Raw genomic sequence first — 18175 nt, 5'->3', positions numbered from 1 at the left:
GCGATACATCTACCCTTAATGAATCCGGATTGAGAATTATCCACTAGTAAGCCAACCTTTTGGCTTAATCTAGAGGCAAGAATTTTGGAGATGATTTTGCAAGTGGAATTGATAAGGCTGATGGGTCTGAATTCAGAAACTTCAGTTGGGGATTTGGTTTTGGCTATAAGAGCAATGTGAACCCAGTTGAGACGTTCAAAGTTTAAAGTGCCATCATAAAAGTCACTACAGATTTGAAATAAATCTCTCTGAATAAAACTCCAATGTTTTTGAAAGAAGAATATAGGGAAACCATCTGGACCTGGAGCTTTATCTGCATTAAGATCGAACACAGTATTTTTGATTTCATCAGAAGAGAAAGGAAGTTCTAGCGAGGAGAGATCAACTCTATCTTTGAAATTAAAAAGATGGTGCCAGTTGAGAAGAAATCTATGAGGGATCGGGGTACCAATAAGGTTTTGAAAGTAATCAGTGAAAATTTTTCCAATTTCTTGGTTACCCTCAATCCAATTCCCATTACTTCGAATTCTAGGAATAAAATTTTTATTCCTCCTGCCATTAGGCAGAAGGTGGAAATATTTAGTATTTGCGTCACCCTCTTTAAGCCAAGTAATTCTAGAGCGTTGTTTCCAGTAAATCTCCTCTTGTTTTAGTAGGGTGTGAAGTTCAGATTGGATGTGGGCGAAACGGGTAGATTCATCCTCAGAAAGATTTCTACTTTCGCGTGTGGTATCAAGTGAATTTAAATCAGCGAGCAAACTTTTTTTATGAATGTTAGAAGCACCAAAATTTTCTTTAGCCCAAAGACGAAGTTTAGATTTCAAGTAGGCAAATTTTTTGGTGATAATGTAGGCCCCTACAACCAATGTGATTTTGATCGGACCACCGACCTTTGAATTAAGCTCTCTAGAAGATCGTTGGAGTACCAAGATTTTTTTGAATCGAATATTCTAGAGCGAGTGTAGTGGTTGCCGAAATCCAAGTAAATGGGGGAATGATCGAATCCAATTCTAGGAAGAGAACTTTGAATTGTTCTAGGAAAAAATAATGGGCAATCATGTGTGTATAAAAAAATCATCGATCTAACCCATAAGGGATTGGGTTGTCCATTAGTCCAAGTAAATTTGCGCCCATGTAATGGAGGATCAATAAGATTGAGATCTCCAAGATGTTCTTTGAGCAATAGCAATTTCCCTAGGGTTAGGGTTTCCAATATTTTTTTATCATTAAAAGTGAAAGAAGTGTTGAAGTCTCCACAAATGAGCCAAGGTAATTCGTGTAAGTTTCTGACAGTGCGAAGTTCATTCCAGAATTCAATTTTTAAAGTCCTGTCATTAGGGCCATAAACACTTGTACAAGCCCATTTAATGTTGAGTGAAGTATTTGTGAATTCTAAAGTAATAGAGAAGGTTCCCTTATGAATTAAGGTACCCATGATGATGGAACTATCCCAAGCTATGATGATGCCACCAGTAGACCTGATGGCCGGAAGGTAATCAAAAGAATTCAGTTTCGATCCACCAATTGTTCTCCAAGTGGAGCTATGAATTTCATTGAGTTTAGATTCTTGTAAGCAAACAATATCTGCTCGTGAAGAAAAAATTATGTCTTTAACTAAATGGCGTTTAGAGGGTCTGCCAAGACCCCTAACATTCCAACATAGAATAATCATCAAAACAGAAAAGGTCTAAATGTCAGATCTCGAAGGAGATCCAGTAGAGGAAGAAAAGGTTCCAGCCCTAGAAATTTCTAGGCTGCGAACTTTATCAAGGCATTTGAGCTTATGGTTTGGGGAACCTTGGAATTTAATACCACAAGCGTTGCTGTAATTAAAAAATTGTGTATCATTCCAAGAAGAAAACACAACTGCATTAATAGAATTAGGCGTACCATCTCTAGGATCGTCAGGTACTTTCTTCTTTGAGGATCTGGGTGGGATAGGAATGAAGCCGACTTCTTTGTTCCAACGACTAGAGGGCTTCTTTTGCCGATCACTTCTTCTAATTTGCTGTTGAGCCTGGTTAGGAATGGTAACAACAGCAGGAAGCTTCTCCTGAGGCAGGGTGTCATGAGCTTCTATTCCAATAGTGTTTGAATTACGATCCATATCCCTGATAGGAGAATTCCCAGGAACAGGGGCAATATTAGAGATCAGGTCATCCGGGAGAATTTCAGATTCCAACTGATGTAAATTCTCCTCGCTCAAAATAATTTCATCATCTGCAATCCCATCATTAGGAATGTCATCATCATCCCCCAGTCGAGCAGCTCATCATCGGAATGATCTAGGGGAGTGACAGGTGGGTTAGGATCTTGATAATAGAATTTCTCTGAATTAATGGTAGGGACCAGGGTCCAACCACCATGAACAAAGATCCAATTATATCCATCAGGAATAGGAATATTCGGAGGTAAAGATTTAAGATGTGTAGGTAATACATCTGTGTTATTGGAATCAATCTCCATTGGAATAACAATTTCCTTGCCTTTGATTTTAATTGAAGGATCTGATAAAGAAGTGGTTTGAATAGGTGCCGAATTAGGAGACAAATCCGGATTCGGATTTTGTATAATTGGACTCGAGTGAGAATGGGTTGATTGATTTGAAACAATTAAGGTGTTTAAAGAATCGACTCCATCTCGAGGCGAACCCATACTGGCGATAGGTCATCTTTGAATTTGGGTGCAAACCCGGATCCCGAGGAGTCGAAAGACCTTGGGGAGACCAAGGATGGAAATTGGTTGCCTAGGGATCGGTTAGATTTAGAATTATTGGATGAATCAGATTGAGATGGATCCCGAGACGAACCAGCCACCAACAAGCCTCCAATATGATCCGAAGAAAGCTGATCTCGAGGCAAACGAGTGGCCGTTGTGAGCTCCTTCTCCACGTGAGCATTGTGCATGAACAACACGTCCCCTTCCTTGTTTCTCTCACGAGAAACCAAAGGGAATCTGGGGACCGGCTGCATGAACGGTCGCCGAAGCTCAGCTTTCCTTGACCAAGGAAAGGCCGTCCCGAGCTCTTGTCGGTTGGTTGCGAGGTTTCCGGAGGTTCCGTGGTCGGGAAAAGGAGGACGCGATCGGATTCTTCACGTAGGCCGAGCCGTGAATCAACTTCGAACGAATAATCGGTTTGCCATCATCTTCGAGTCGAACTTTGAAACTTCTTACTCCCACATCAACGGTCATCTCAATAGGGAAATGAGTGGGTGATTTGAGTCTCACAAGGGCTCTCATGAATTCAAGGGAGACATCTTCATCCTTTTGAACGAAAATAAGATCTTCGAGGGGCTTCAGAACCTCCACAATTGAGTCCCAGTTCCAGCAATGGAGAGGGAGATTAGATAATCCGATCCGATTATAATTCCCTGCAGAGACGGCAGATCTAACCAAATTCGGGCGTCAGGTGGGAGGCGGCGATGCGAGGGGCCGTGTTTGGTAGAGAGGGTGATCTGATTTTTTTTAACTATGAATAGAGCTGCTCTAGCTGTGAAGAGAGTGAGGATGAAATGGTCTCCGAACGGGGTGAGGTTCTCGTATTGATCAGTGTTTAACTGATCAGGTAGTGCAGCATGAAGCGATTGAACGCTGGCGTTTCCAGAGAGTATTTTGACAATCACTCATCTCTTAAGATCCTCTTTGGAATGGATAATGGCCTCAGAGATGGGCAAAGAAACCCTAAGAGAAGAGATCTCAGAGTTAAGTCGAGGAAACGAGGGAAAAATGAAGCGAGGCTTGGTGTGAGATAGCTTTCTCGTCGAGCTAGGATTCGCAGCATGGGAACCAGAATGAGAATGTTTGAGAGGACAACGAGTTGCGAAGTGCCCAACTCCGCAGCGGCCAGGCGGTGAGTTGATGACGCGATCGTCTACTTTGTGACCCGTCTAAGGCGGCTTGCAGTAAATCTCGATGCCTCCGGAGATCGGAGATCGACGACGCTTCAACGTGGTGTTAAAAGATGAAGTGGTGTTCTCTGGGGTGCCGGGAGGCGAGCGACATCTGCAAAGGAAACACCGTCCTTTACAGGAGAATTCTTGTTCTTCTGAGGTTCAATCACTTGAGATTTAGGAAGAGAAGCCAAGTGTTCGGAGGAAGAGATTTGTTGTAGTGGTGCGAATGATCGGAGATCCCTACGGAGCCCACCATGGCTCAGCCGAGCACCTCCACGTGCTCCACCCTGCGAGAACCGGACACTGCCACGAGCTCCACCTCGGGCGGAACGGGCGCCACCAAGAGAATCTCGAACGCCGCCGTGAAAATCCCGAGCTCCGCCATAATAGTCCTGAGTGCCGCCCAGGAACTTCATTTCAATTCACGTGCATTTGTTTTAGCCCTCAATTATATATATAGCTTCTTGATTGTCTTTGACGGCATTAATTGTTACTGGTTGTGATTTGGGATTTTTTTTTTTTTAATTTAGATTTTGTGAACTAAAATCTATTTTTAGTTTTTAATTGAGATTATTGGCTGCATGTTGTAACTATATATATAGACCTTGTTCATATGACTCCTGCCAAACCCCTTTAATTTCTTGGTGTTTTATTCCTGGTTAAAACTGGTTGCTTTAACCATGATGGTCAATTACCATGATACTGTCATGTTCCCGTAGATGGTTGGAGAATAATATCTAGCTTTTTAGATTATTTTTTTATTTTAATATGATAAGTTATTTTGGAACTTCTGTAGTTACTCCCCTGTTGTTTTGGGATGTTAGTAGGTTTTACTGTTATTATTACTCTAATTAAATTCTTGTATATTTCTTGATAGGAATCTTGTGTATCCTAGTTGGGTACATTGTTAGCTAAACCAGGGGTGGAACGAGGGGGTTAATTAGGGAGTGCTTTGACCCCTTGGCCCCAGCTTATAATGAAATTTATTTTTTTATTTTTTTGAATAAAGTGGATAAACCACAGATTTATTAGAAAAAGATAGAAGGTAACGATGAACAAAGTACAAAGATTAAAGTACTGGGATATAAGATAAAAATAAAAAGATTGTACTCGAAAAAGATAGAAGATAATGAAATTTATTTTGATGAATAAATTAATGTACTGAAATTTCAATTTTTTATTAATGTATTAATGAATTATAAATTTTAGATTTTTTTTAATTGATCTATTTATTTATTTATTTATAAAAATAATTGGATTAGTTTCTTTAAAATGGGATCATGAAATGATGGCGTTTATGTGTTTATTACATTATTTTTGCTCAAATGAAAACTTAGAATTTTTTTAATCATATTCTATGGCATATTATTCAGTTTTAGAAAGAAAATATGGCATTATTATTTCTATGACTTTTTTTTTTAATAAACTTCTATGACTATTGACATATAGCTTTTGAGTATATCAACATTTCTAAACGGGTGAAAAAATTAAAATTCATAATTTTTATTCAATCCCTAAGGATAATTGTGAATTCCTGACTGAGTATTGTGAAGAGCCAAAAGGAATTCTATCTAGAGCTGGATATGCAATCAGTCCCCAGGAATTCCAGACTGAGTACTGTGAAAAAACAAAATAAAAAATAAAAAATTGTAAACAACATTAGATGCCGAGTTGAACTCAGTATTTATTAATCGAGATATAAACTTGCACTCGAATCATAATTCATAATTCAAATATTTTCAAACAATAGTGACGGATATGGGGCTCCTCACAAAGTGCTTGCCAGAGTCCAATTTAAGTTGTCCATCCAAGACATTACCTTGGTTTAAAGACATTCCCTTACTGCTAAATTCAAGAGTGATGTTCTTTTGCTCGCCAATTACTGAAAATTGAATCAAGGATGGAGAGACAACCACACTGATTCCTTTTGGTTCTTCAACATGTATGTTGTACACCTCATTAGCACCCACAACATTTGTTAGTGTGCGATTGACAAACTTTGATTTCAACGGGTCTAGATATATTGATATTGATGGATAGTTAAGATCCTCAGGAGCAATGCTGCCAACAACTGAACATTGAACTGAATTGCTAGCAACAATTGAGACTTGTGTGTCATTGTATCCTAGACCACAAAGATACTGAATGTATTGCTCTGGGTTTATATCATAAATAAGTCCTGGATCATTGGCTGCAACGGGATTCACTTGTCCTGAACCCATGTCAGTTATATTTGCACGATTTATATGCTCATCATAGTCATCAAGAATTGGGTTTCCATCAAGATCATACCTGTTAGCAGTTGTCATGATTGCTGATCTGATTGCTGCTGCCGACCAATTCTTGTGAGTGTTCTTGAGTAGTGCAGCAATCCCTGCGAGATGAGGTGAGGCCATTGATGTACCACTCAGAAAGTTGAAATATGAGGTTGGAGGACCATTAGGATTTGGTCCAGGTTTAACTGGCCAAGCAGAAAGGATATTCACCCCAGGTCCAAGGATATCCGGCTTTATTATGCCACCATTATAAGCATAAGGGCCTCTTGAAGAGAAGTAACCGATGGTGGGAGATGGCCGTGCTCCAAACTTTGTTCCATTAAATGCGATTGTTGCGGTAGCAGTTGAGCTTGAGTTTATGAAATAATACACAATTTTGCGCGCCTCAGTATAGTTGACATGAGATGTTGGCAGTACATAATCATTAGAAAAAGTAGTAGATCCTTCTGCAAATGTATTTATCACTATCATCCCTACTCCTCCTGCATTTTTGACATTGATGCTCATGTCTCTGAAGCTACCCCTTAGAATCACGCACAGAACGATCTTTCCCTTCACGTCAATGTTATTGAAGGAGTTTTTCTTGCATCCTTCTGTGCCATTTTGACCTATAAAGCCCGGGAAGATGATGTTACCTGTGGCATTAGTTGTGCTTGGCTGGTAGCCAGATTCTCCTTCAAGTTCCACACCATTTCCTAGCCTGACAGTGGCCCTAACCCTCCTATCATGGCTGCTAGCTCCAACAGTAAGGATCCACGGAACACCGTTGTTCCAAAGAGAGTTTGGAAAGGGTCCTGTGTTTCCTGCACACATACAAACAAATATTTTCGCTCTAACAGCAGAGAGTGTTGCAATCATTATGTCATCATCATAGAATGGAGAAGGGTTTAATCTTCCCAAGGAAAGATTAAGAATATCCACTCCATTTTTAATGGCTTCATCTATGGCTGCCGCAATATCTGCATTATTGCAGCTCGTTCTGTAGCAAGCCTTATATGTAGCAAGATGAGCTTTAGGTGCGGTCCCTGATGCTCTGCCCTTGGCAAGCCCAAGAACATTAGTGTTATCAACAAGATTTCCTGCCGCAATGCCTGCAACGTGTGTCCCATGCCCATCTTTTTTACCATCTTTTGGTGAAGGTCTTCTTGAGCCATTAAACGCCATAGCACCGATGAGCTTGTTGTTGCATAGTGTTTTGTTGTGGAAGCCACAAGTCCCATTCCATTTGAGGGGTTTAGGTGGTATTTTGCCATCATCCATGAAAGAAGCATGGTTGGGAGTGATGCCACTATCAATAACACCAATGATGACTCCTGACCCCATGAACGAGTCAGGCCATAAACCACTCTGACTGTTGAAACCCAAGAAACTTGGTGTATGGGTTGTGGCGAGCTTTAGTGTCCTAGATGGTCGAGCACTCAAAAACCCTTCCATGGACTCCATGCCTCTGACTTGTTCTGAAGTTAGTCTTGCAGCAAATCCACTGATTGCATGACGATAGGAGTGAACCAAGCGTGGCTCACCAGTATCAAGACTTGTGTTTGGTAAGAAAGATCTATGCCAATCTTCTATATCTTCATCACTGAGTAACTCATGGTGCTTGGGCCTTTGGACATGAACAATGTAGGTTCGAAGTTGGCTATTTTTATTGTCATTTTGGTCATCAAGAACGGAAGTTAGCAGGATGCCATAACTATACGTGTAAAAGGAATTAAGGCATTGGAAAAAGAACAAGGCATAATGCAATGTAAACAATCTATATTTTCCCATGAGCATTCAGTAAGAGAATAAAGAGATAGAGATGATTAATTGCTTGTTGAAATCGAAGGAAGGAATGGTCCTTATATACACATAGCAATTAGAGAGCTGAAAGCATGTCTAATACTTTTCATTCAATCCATGCCTAATAGTTTCCACTCAATATATAATCTTCCGTTAAGGGGGTATTGTGCCTCCCTATGTCTCCCATAAGTAGGTTCTTGTTTTTTGTATGATAAACAAATTTTGGTATTTCGGCAATGCTTTCGTGAGAAGAAGCAAGTCGTAATTTCTTTAGTATATATCCTTTTTATGGTCAAATCAGGTTATATATTTAACTTTTAAGTTAGTTTTATTAGTGAACAAATTACTAAAAGTAATGCTATTTTTACATACTGAATTTATGAAATAGAATTATCAAATTATTGATCATTCTTAAATGCATTTTGAGATAGTAATGTGTGTGATCTAGAAAAAAAACAAATTAATATTAATCATGTAGTTTAGAAGTCTATTCAGTAAATTTAGTCTTTGAAAGTAGGATATGTACAACATCCATGTTTATATACAACATCCAGTTTTTGAGAGTAGGATATATATAACATCCACATTTTTAAAACGCCTATGTGGCACGCTAATGACATTTTTTTAATATATCTTGAGATGGTAACGGTAATGTTGAGATTCTAAAAAAGAAAATAATGGAAATCAATTACTTTGGAAGTCTGCTCCCTGAATTTAGGTAATAAAAGGTTGCATATATATACATATCCACATTTTAACTCAAAAATGACACTCAAATTTCAATGAGTTAGGGTAGTTTATCTCATATTTTCTTTAAAAAAAAAAAAGAAAAGAAAAATGACACTCAAATTTATTTCTTGATATTTATTTATTAATAGGTAAAAATACAAATAACATTAAGACAATAGACAAATGCATCCTTAATAAATTTGTGGTTTATCTACTTTATTCAAAAAAAAAAAATGCATCCTTAATTTCTTAAAGACCCGATAGCCACATCGATTAATGATCATTATTAAAGAATTCTATTTCAATCACTAAGGTCATAGGTATTTTTAATATGTGTAAGTACTCTTTTTTCTTAACGTATGTGATTATTCACTCTTTCAAAAAATAAATAAATAATTTTTATACATACAACTTTCATAAAATAGTTGATTAGATTTAAAAAAAAAGATAAATCATAATTTTGTTAAAAAAAATAATATATTGCAAAGCAAAACAAAAGAAAGAGAAAAAAATAAGGGAAAAAATAGAAAACTTACATAAAAAAAAAAAATTAGAAAACTCCACTATACACGGATTTTACAAACTAAGATAAATATCTATACTACAAGACTCCCCACTCCCCATAAACTCTAGTTTCTCTTAACTGTATTAATTGAGTCCTACAGTTTTAACATTTTCATTTCAAGTACTTGTGGAGAATGTCTTGAATGCAGTGGCGAAACCAGGAGGAAAATAAAAGGGATGTTGACTCGAAAAATTGAAATTAGGTTTACAAAATTGTCCTTTAAAAAATTTTAAAAAATATATATTCAAATTAGTTGCTGGACATATTCATTATTGTTCGACCAATCCAATTTGGAAAACAAAAAAACAAAAGAGGCTATAAAGCAATTATAAATTTTTTTTAGGAACGATCAAGTAAAAAAATCAAGTGGCCAAACAATAGATTTTTATAAATAGTTTTTCTAAAAATATATATTTTCTATATGTTATATCCTATATAGTTTATAAACATCAAGTGGTCAAACAATAAATTTTTACAAATTATTTTCTAAAAATATAATATATATATATATATATATATACTATATAAACTAATTTATAATAAATGAAGGAGTTAAATAATAGATTTTTGAAAAAAACTATACTATATAAACCCATTTATAAAATATTACTAGGTCGAATAATAAATTTTTATTTTTTTTTCATAAACATAATTTATTAGTCTATAGGTATTAGTCTATAAAAATTTGATATTTTTACAAAAATAAAAATCCCAAGGAGAGAGAGGGGGTGCTCCCAAGTCCAAACTATCCCTTTCTCATATAGATATCTATATAATATACATAATTGGATGGATATATATATATATATATATATTTGGCTGGGTCAAGGGGGTGGTCAAGCACCCCCTTGACCACCCCCTCTCTTTCCGCCTCTGCTTGAATGCTTATAATTAAGTACTCTCTGATCAGCCTTTGATTAGATTTTCTTTTGATATATATTTTTCAAGCGGCCACGGAAAATGAAAGACATCATCACCAAAGATGTGATGCTTGTAGGTCCAAGCTTGAACAATATAGTGGCCATGGATCCAAGCAAGATCAAGTTGTTCGTGCAACCATGGATACAAACAAGATCAAGTTGGCCATGCACCCATGGATCGAGCACCCTAGGCAAGCTCAATCCCACCAGAAATGGAAGAACTCTCTTGTTGCTAGACGACATGAATAGTACTAGTAAACAGTATTGAACCCAAGTGTATAGTGCATAAACAATACAAGGAAAGTATTACCGGGGAAAGAACCATTACCCTCCTTTTACACTCTTTTGTTATACCATTAGAAAATACAATGGTTGATCTTCTCAGCATTTTGTTGCTTGGATGCTGGACCATTTATAACAGTTTGTGCATGCATCCAACCCTTCATACTTTATTACTCTTTTCTTTTAGCTTTCCCTTCCGCTAGTGATAACTTATCAGCATTGAATCTATAATTTTTCTATAGCTTTCTAATTCACTTTGAGTAGTTTATCTTTTTTAAATATATATATATAGAGATAACCAGTAATCTAATGACGTCTACAGTAGTCATCGGATGGTAATCCAATGGCTTTGATCATCATTAACAGTTCCGAAAACACATTTTACAGTTTATACAGTTCATGAACAGTAAAAAAATGTATAGTGCTTATATAAACAATCAATCAACATTTGGATAATGATCCAACCGTTTTAAATCAAACATCCTTAGAGAGCAGTAATTTAGAAACTTACCTAGATTACCTTTTGCCATATATATAGGTCAAGAGTGACTAGGCCTTAAAAATAAATCATTTAAAAGTAAAAGATCTTAGAAGACAATGTTGTAAATTGAGGGATTTATGACAAAGATCATGGTTATTTGTCTTTATTATTTATTTCTTAACTTGTTTCTTAAAATAATTCAAATAATATGCTTTAAAAAAATTATTTTTTATAAATAAAAAATAAAAAATTGAAAATAAAACATATAAATTTATTAATAGATTTCTAAATGTTTTAAATTAATTGAAGCTAATATAGCACTTAATATAGAGGGTTTTATTTAAAAAAAATACTTAATAGCGAGGAAAACATAATAAGTTTTTACTAGAGTGTGGTTCATTTTGTTATAACCAATATGTTATTGTAGCTATAACTAGCCTGTTATTGTAGATTTTTTAGCCCTGCAGTATAGAATTTGTTTAGTACTGTAGCTAGGGTACTATAGCAATCCGAGAATTTATTAACAACTTCATCCATTTCCTTCTTCTCAACTAAATTTTTTCAGGAGGTTACCTAACTTTCAACTGTTTTCATTTGGGTATCCCAACTTTGATTTGAATCAAAAAGGCTACTAAACTTTGATTTATTTTCACCGGCAAGTTACCCCAAAAATTCCGGATGAAATTAGCTGATGTGGACCCCGGACTTGAACAGTTAGCATGGGGTTGACAGTGCGTCTAGCTAGGTAAGTCATCCACGTCAACCAGACATGCCACATCACCCATTACTTTCCATGTCAGCCCATGTGTCACGATCCCAAAACTTTCCCTTTTCTAGCAGCCATCATCTTATTCAACAATGCGATAGAGATAGAGATAGGAAGAGGAGTGGGAAAAAGAGGAGCACGACCACGACAAGGAAGAAGATACGAGATGGCCTTATCGATCCATTCCATCAACTAGCATTGTCCACTCCGATGAACCAAAGCAAACAAAACTTAGCTTATGACATGGCGAGTGCTTGCCGACAAAGGAGACTCTAGGATCAATGTGCCTATTTTAATTGTTTATTTTTTATTTTTTGTTCATGTTGTTTATAGCTTACACATTTTTTTTTGTTGTCATTTTGGGTGATTTGTTTGGGGATCTAGGGATAGGTTTGTGTTCTCGCCGGTGATAGTTATTTCAATTGTTGTTTGTACAGTTTAGTATTTTTTTTTTTTGTGTAAGTTTTTATAATCCCCATTTCAGTTGCATTCACTATTGTTCTTGCAATTGAATTCAATTATTAAATGAACACATAATTAATTTAAGTTGGAGTTTCTGAATCTTCAAGGCTTTATTACAATTGAATTGAAGTAGTCAAAATTGGAGAGGTTCAGATGATAATAACCATTTTTAACTAGGTAAATAATTAATGTTAAACTTATTTTGGAAGAGTCATTTTTACATTTAAATGAAACTGCATATTTACTTACACCACACATGAAGGAATTAACTGTGTATACATCTGCGTAATGTTTAATGAATTGCAAATTCAGTTTCAGAAATGCAACTGCAGGGTTTCCAAAGCATCAACAACATGACCACTAATACTTTAAAGCAATACATTAAAACTGAAAACAGACAAGTAATGCCAGGTTTTCTGAACCCATATATCTGGAAAAAAAAATTGCAATTGCAGTTTTGCTAAAAAGCCACATAAGAAATTTGACAAAAACTATGCATGAAAGTAATATATATAAACTGAAAATTGACATGGTTGTAATTACTACACATTTGGCATATAGGAAACTGCACAAAAAATAGGCACTTCAGAAAGTGATTTACAAAAATGAACTGATCAATGTTTTAAAAAAAATCGAGCTTTACTAATCTTACAGATTTCTAAAAAAAACAAAAAAGAAAACAAGTCTCTCATCATCTATCTATATGATTTAATAATTTTTCTTGGAGAGATCAGATGCACCAGCAGGGGCTCCAATTCCTGGTGGCACCCATATTTTCCTCTTTTTATCTGCAACTCCTGTGTTGAATTCTCTACCATCCTTATGTCTAACCTGAGACTTTACCATGAGTTTTGCTGATAGATGATAAATGATATTAGCATCGTTGTCGAGTACAATTTTAATTTTTTTCAATTAAAGGTTATTAACGCTAAGGAATCACAAAAGAATATTTAAGTAGAATTTTTTTTTTTTTTTGACATATTGGATAAATCACATATTTGTTAATATAAAGAACAATACAAAGCCGCAAATGGGACGAGAATTCAATGTCGCTGGGAAAGTTACATTTTGCATTAAAAACACTGAAGGGTTTTGTACACGAGTCTACCACACTTTACAATGAGTATATATGCCTTGCAATAGCTCATCTGACTCACACTGAATCAAACAAGATAGGGGGTAGTATATCCATTGTTCCAACTTAACTTTTTTTTCACCAAAGAAATACGAACAAATACTTTCTCTCCATGAGCAGACAGCCATGCCATTAACACTACTTCATCATTATAGAATGGAAGGGCATTATTTCCAAAAAAAAACCAGTATTACATATGCATGCACACCATATATCTTTGAATACTTGTTCTATTTTATGCCATAATATATAATATCCGCCTCGTTGCAGGTGTACTAATTAATTCAAATCAGTACATCTCATAAGATGCCATACATTGTGCCAATGACTTGTGTGTTGCATGGCATTTTGTTGGAGAAACCACAACTCCCCTTCCATTTGGGGACCATCCATGAAAGAAACATGGTTGGCAGTGATGCCACTATCAACAATGCCAGTGACAACTCTAGACCATGCATCAAACAGTGGATCCATAAACCATCCCAGTGTCTCAACCACAACAAACTTAATTGAAAAGTCGGTCTGTGGAGAGTTCTAGTTTTTGATACAGTCATGCAATCAAAAATCCTATCATCAGTAATCTATGGCTCTCACTTCTTTTGAGGCAAGTCTTCCTTCAAATCCACTGATTACAAGATGCATGATACTGCAGGTAAGCTAACTGTATCTTTGTCATGATGTATAGTAGGGTTTGGCATGAAGGCTCCATGCCAGTCTTAATTCTATATCTTTGTCATGGAGAACCCTATCATTAATTAATTCTATGCTTTTGCATGCTTTTTGGACATGAACAATGTAAGTTTGAAGCTAACTATATCTTTCTCGCTTTGTTGTTCATCAAGAATAGAAGATAATTGCAGATTCCCACAAATATGCCAATATATATACAAAGAATTGAACTTAGTGGAAAATGAAGAACAAAACATAAAGCAATGCATGTAGACATTCCATATTTTCCAACGAGAACTAACAAGAAAATTAAGCAATATATAGTGAACTAATTATGTGACTGTTGTTTGAAATGGAATGGCCCTTGAATATACATACCATGCAGGTAGCTAGAGTGAGGAAACCCTGACTAGTAATTTCCACAAAATAGGCTCCAATTTCCCCACAATAAGTCAACCATTGGATAGCCCAATGGTATGACATCAAAGGGGAGGCCATGGGTTCAAATCTCTCCCCATAAAGATCAGCTATCTGCATCGTGTTCATACACTATTCACCCGGGATTTTTTTATACTTATTTTATACTCGTACATCCGGGTTTTCAGATCTTGTTTAGATCTTGTTTATATTCATAAAAAACAGCTTGTCGCCTATTATTCAATTCCCCACAATAACCTCTTTCTATTTGGGATCCTTTGACTCTTAATTTCCTTTTTTCTAATAATATATTATCTTCTTGATTGAGGTTTTGGTATCAAGGAAAGTAGATTGGCATTTCCCATGGCGCTTTAAATTGATTTATATTGATTAACTTGTGAGCGAGGATCTATCAAATATACAAATTTTAACTCATTAGAATATATTTATATTACCACTTCTGTATTAAAAAATTAATACTTCAATTTTCTCTCCAATCAAAAATTTAGGATTTTATATTAGTTCTTGCATGTATTAGGCAGATGTTAATTTAATATTTCATTATCTTATAATAAAACTAAGATTCATTTATCAATTCAATGATATATAGAGTCAATTTCTCTTTATAATAATGTAAGAGGTATAATTATTTGATATAAAGGAAACCTTAATCAATCAATATTGTTAAACATTGGATCTTCGTGTCTTTGTACCACTTCATTCAATGCAGAGTCCTATTTTATGACATTCTATGCATTCGTCTAGTATGCAAGTTGGATACTCCAACGTGAAGCGCATGTTTATATTATAAGTACATTATCTTGTTGTTATCAATTTGACTTTATCTTACGTTTAATTTTATTTAATATTAATTAATTTCAGTACGATATTTTGTCACCTCATAGATAGGCTCATGGCAAAGCTTTATATTATATGTATCATAATATAGAATATAGTATCATAATTTAGCTTGTTCATCTGTCAATTATATCATGAAAATATATTTTATTATAACTCCTAGTGCACTCAAAAATCCATTTTCATAAACATATTATGGGATAATAATGAAACACAAGAAAAAGTAAAAAAATGTGTGATTACTTGTTTTTTATTTGTTTTAAGAAAAAAATTTTAAGAAAATCATCGGGTTTTTTTTTTGTGGCAAAGTTGACAAACGTCGTCTTATTAAAGAGTTGTCAAGGGACAAACAAATACGATGATGCTTGAATTACAACGGTTTATGACTATTTGAGAAATTTATTAAGCCCGTAGATTTCACATAAGACAATGAAAGCCTTGTCATGTCAACGCCCAAAAGATTTTCGGAAAATATAACAAAGTAATTAATCTTTTTTACTATGCAACTTTTGGAGGGAAAGGATATAACACCTCCCACTAGCCACCATTAAACCCATTTACATTCGTGCTATAGTACTTCATCGTAAGTTTTAACCTTGTGTATTACCCCTCATTGCCTTGTATTAACACCATTGGGCTACTAATCACTTGTCTCTTACATTTTTTTTTTTAATAAAATGGTTTATCCATTTAAAAAAAAAAATTCATACTTGACTTTCAAAAGATACTTAAGCTACAAATTGTGTCATTTTGGAAAATTGCATCATTTAGGAAAGTATGTGTTGGGACACAGTGGTTAACCTGGTCCATAGTCCCACATCGCCTGTGAAAGCCAATCTCCCTAGCCTTATATATCCTAAGAAAATCCCTCTAACTGCAGTTATGGAGAAGTTAGGATGGTGGGTCCCTGTATTAACATGGTATCATAGCTACTGTTCCGATCGGCCGTGACTAGGATCTTGGGTCCCACATCCGTTGTGAGTCCAGGAGGGTGTTGGGATGCAGTGGTTAACCTGGTCCATAGTCCCACATCGCCTGTGAGAGCCAATCTCCCTAGCCTTATATATCCTAAGTCAATTCTTCCCTCTAACTGCAGTTATGGAGAAGTTAAGGTGGTGGGTCTCTGTATTAACATTATGCAAAACACCCACCAAGTACCCAAAACAATAGCAAAAATATAAGGAAATAAATAAATACTAGTACTCTATGAAGTACCCAAAATAATACTGCATCATTTAGAAATACAATAATAAAAAGCAACATACAAACAATGATAGTATGAGAAGCTTTTATCCATTTTAATAAAGTTGTGATTTATTTATTTTAATTAAAAAAATATGAGAAGCTTGCAAAAATAAATTGTTCTATTAAAAAGTAGTAAATTAAGTTGTTGGTGGGAGAAGTTGAAGGTGTGAAACCACTTGTGTATAAAATACCTTAATTAAGTTTTATCCCGGCCACTATAAAAATATATAAATTTTTAGATTTTTGTATTGACAATTCAGTTCTCTTTCACAATTTTGGTTGAAGTGACAGTTAATCCAGTCTATAAATCATATATATAACATTCCAAACCGGGAGCGTCAAAACTTTTATTTATTTATTTATTTATTTATTCATTCATTTATTGGAAAAGGATGGTCAAATATGCTATTTATACATTATGTTGTAAATAAACATATTTTTTATTTTATTTATTAAATTGTAAAACCCATATTATACTTTTTCTTCCAAACCCATATATATATATATATATAGCCACCTTCTTCACCTGCTTCTCACACTCTCCAACTTGAGCCTGAGCTTCCCCTCAAGGCAACTATACCCGCAGACCATGCCGAACCCAGGCCAGTGTCATTGCCTTGGCTTCAAATGGGAGCCAGTAACCTTGCTCCTTTCTTCTGATTTTAATTCACTGCATGCCTTGGACGTGTTAGTGAGACACATAGTCGCCATCTTGCACAGCATGCAGTTGTGAGCAATTGAAAGAAGCACGGTTTTTTTTTGAGGTAAGGTTTGGTTCTTTTAGAACTTGATAACATTTTTGTTTCTGGATTTAATTTATTCTCTAATTAATTTGCATCAATAATGTGTAACAGTGGGTGTACTGTACTAGAGGTGTGATTTGGGATCACTAATTGTCTAAATTAAAAGATTTACTAGATTGTACTTTTATGGGCATCTTGTGATTGTTTCCTTGCGGGTTTTATGGCCTGTATGTTTTATTCCAGCATAGATATAGCATTGTGTTTGATTAATCTTGATGCTTATGCACATAATTCATTGGTTACTTTTGTTGCTTTTTGATTTGGATATATGGTGTTCTAATTAGTTGCATGATCCATGTTCACTGAAATTGATTTTAACTAGTTATATATTGTTAATAGCAGAAGGATGTCAGCTTTGTTTACTGATTAATTAACTTCCCCTTTTTTTTATTGTGCCCAATATTTTCCCATTTCTTCATATTATGCAGCATTTGTGTTTTCAATTGGAGACATGTATCAATGAGCAAGCCTTTTCTTTGTCCTTTTGATAAAATATCCTTTCAATCTAGTTGGAATTATGAATATTTGACTATTATGAATGCAGCCATATATAATTTTTACTGACGATGTTATATTATTTAGCTTGCATCTTCTGATTACGTTGGTGGTGGTATAGTGGTGACTATGGTTTTATTAGTTTGGATTTCCTTTGTCATGGAGTTCTGATTGCAAGAGTAACGCATTTCATTCGGTTGTTCAAGTTGAGCTTCTGAAGCTTGGAGATTTCCGATTAAATAAATCCACATATAAATTATTGTCTTGATTAACTATAAATTTTCAGATTTGTTTTTATTAATGAATTGAAAAAATTTCAGATTTTGTTATTGTTGTATTTATTTATTTATTTATTTATTTATTTATTTATTTATTCATTTTAAAAATAATTGGATTA

At 35.1% G+C, this 18175-nt stretch overlaps 1 protein-coding gene across 1 annotated transcript; it reads right to left on the bottom strand.

The window, feature by feature from the left end:
• Window positions 1-5632: 5632 nt before the first annotated feature.
• LOC120275382 (subtilisin-like protease) lies at window positions 5633-14497 on the bottom strand. Its single transcript, XM_039281936.1, has 6 exons — window positions 14339-14497; window positions 12897-12987; window positions 12703-12721; window positions 12556-12586; window positions 12406-12437; window positions 5633-7862 (listed from the first exon to the last, which is right to left on the bottom strand). Exons 1-6 carry the CDS (start codon window positions 14495-14497, stop codon window positions 5633-5635), a joined length of 2562 nt encoding a protein of 853 aa, XP_039137870.1.
• Window positions 14498-18175: the final 3678 nt, after the last annotated feature.

Source organism: Dioscorea cayenensis, chromosome 2 (genome assembly GCF_009730915.1).
Source record: "Dioscorea cayenensis subsp. rotundata cultivar TDr96_F1 chromosome 2, TDr96_F1_v2_PseudoChromosome.rev07_lg8_w22 25.fasta, whole genome shotgun sequence".
NCBI lineage: Eukaryota > Viridiplantae > Streptophyta > Magnoliopsida > Dioscoreales > Dioscoreaceae > Dioscorea > Dioscorea cayenensis.
This window is presented reverse-complemented; position numbering and strand designations above follow the sequence as displayed.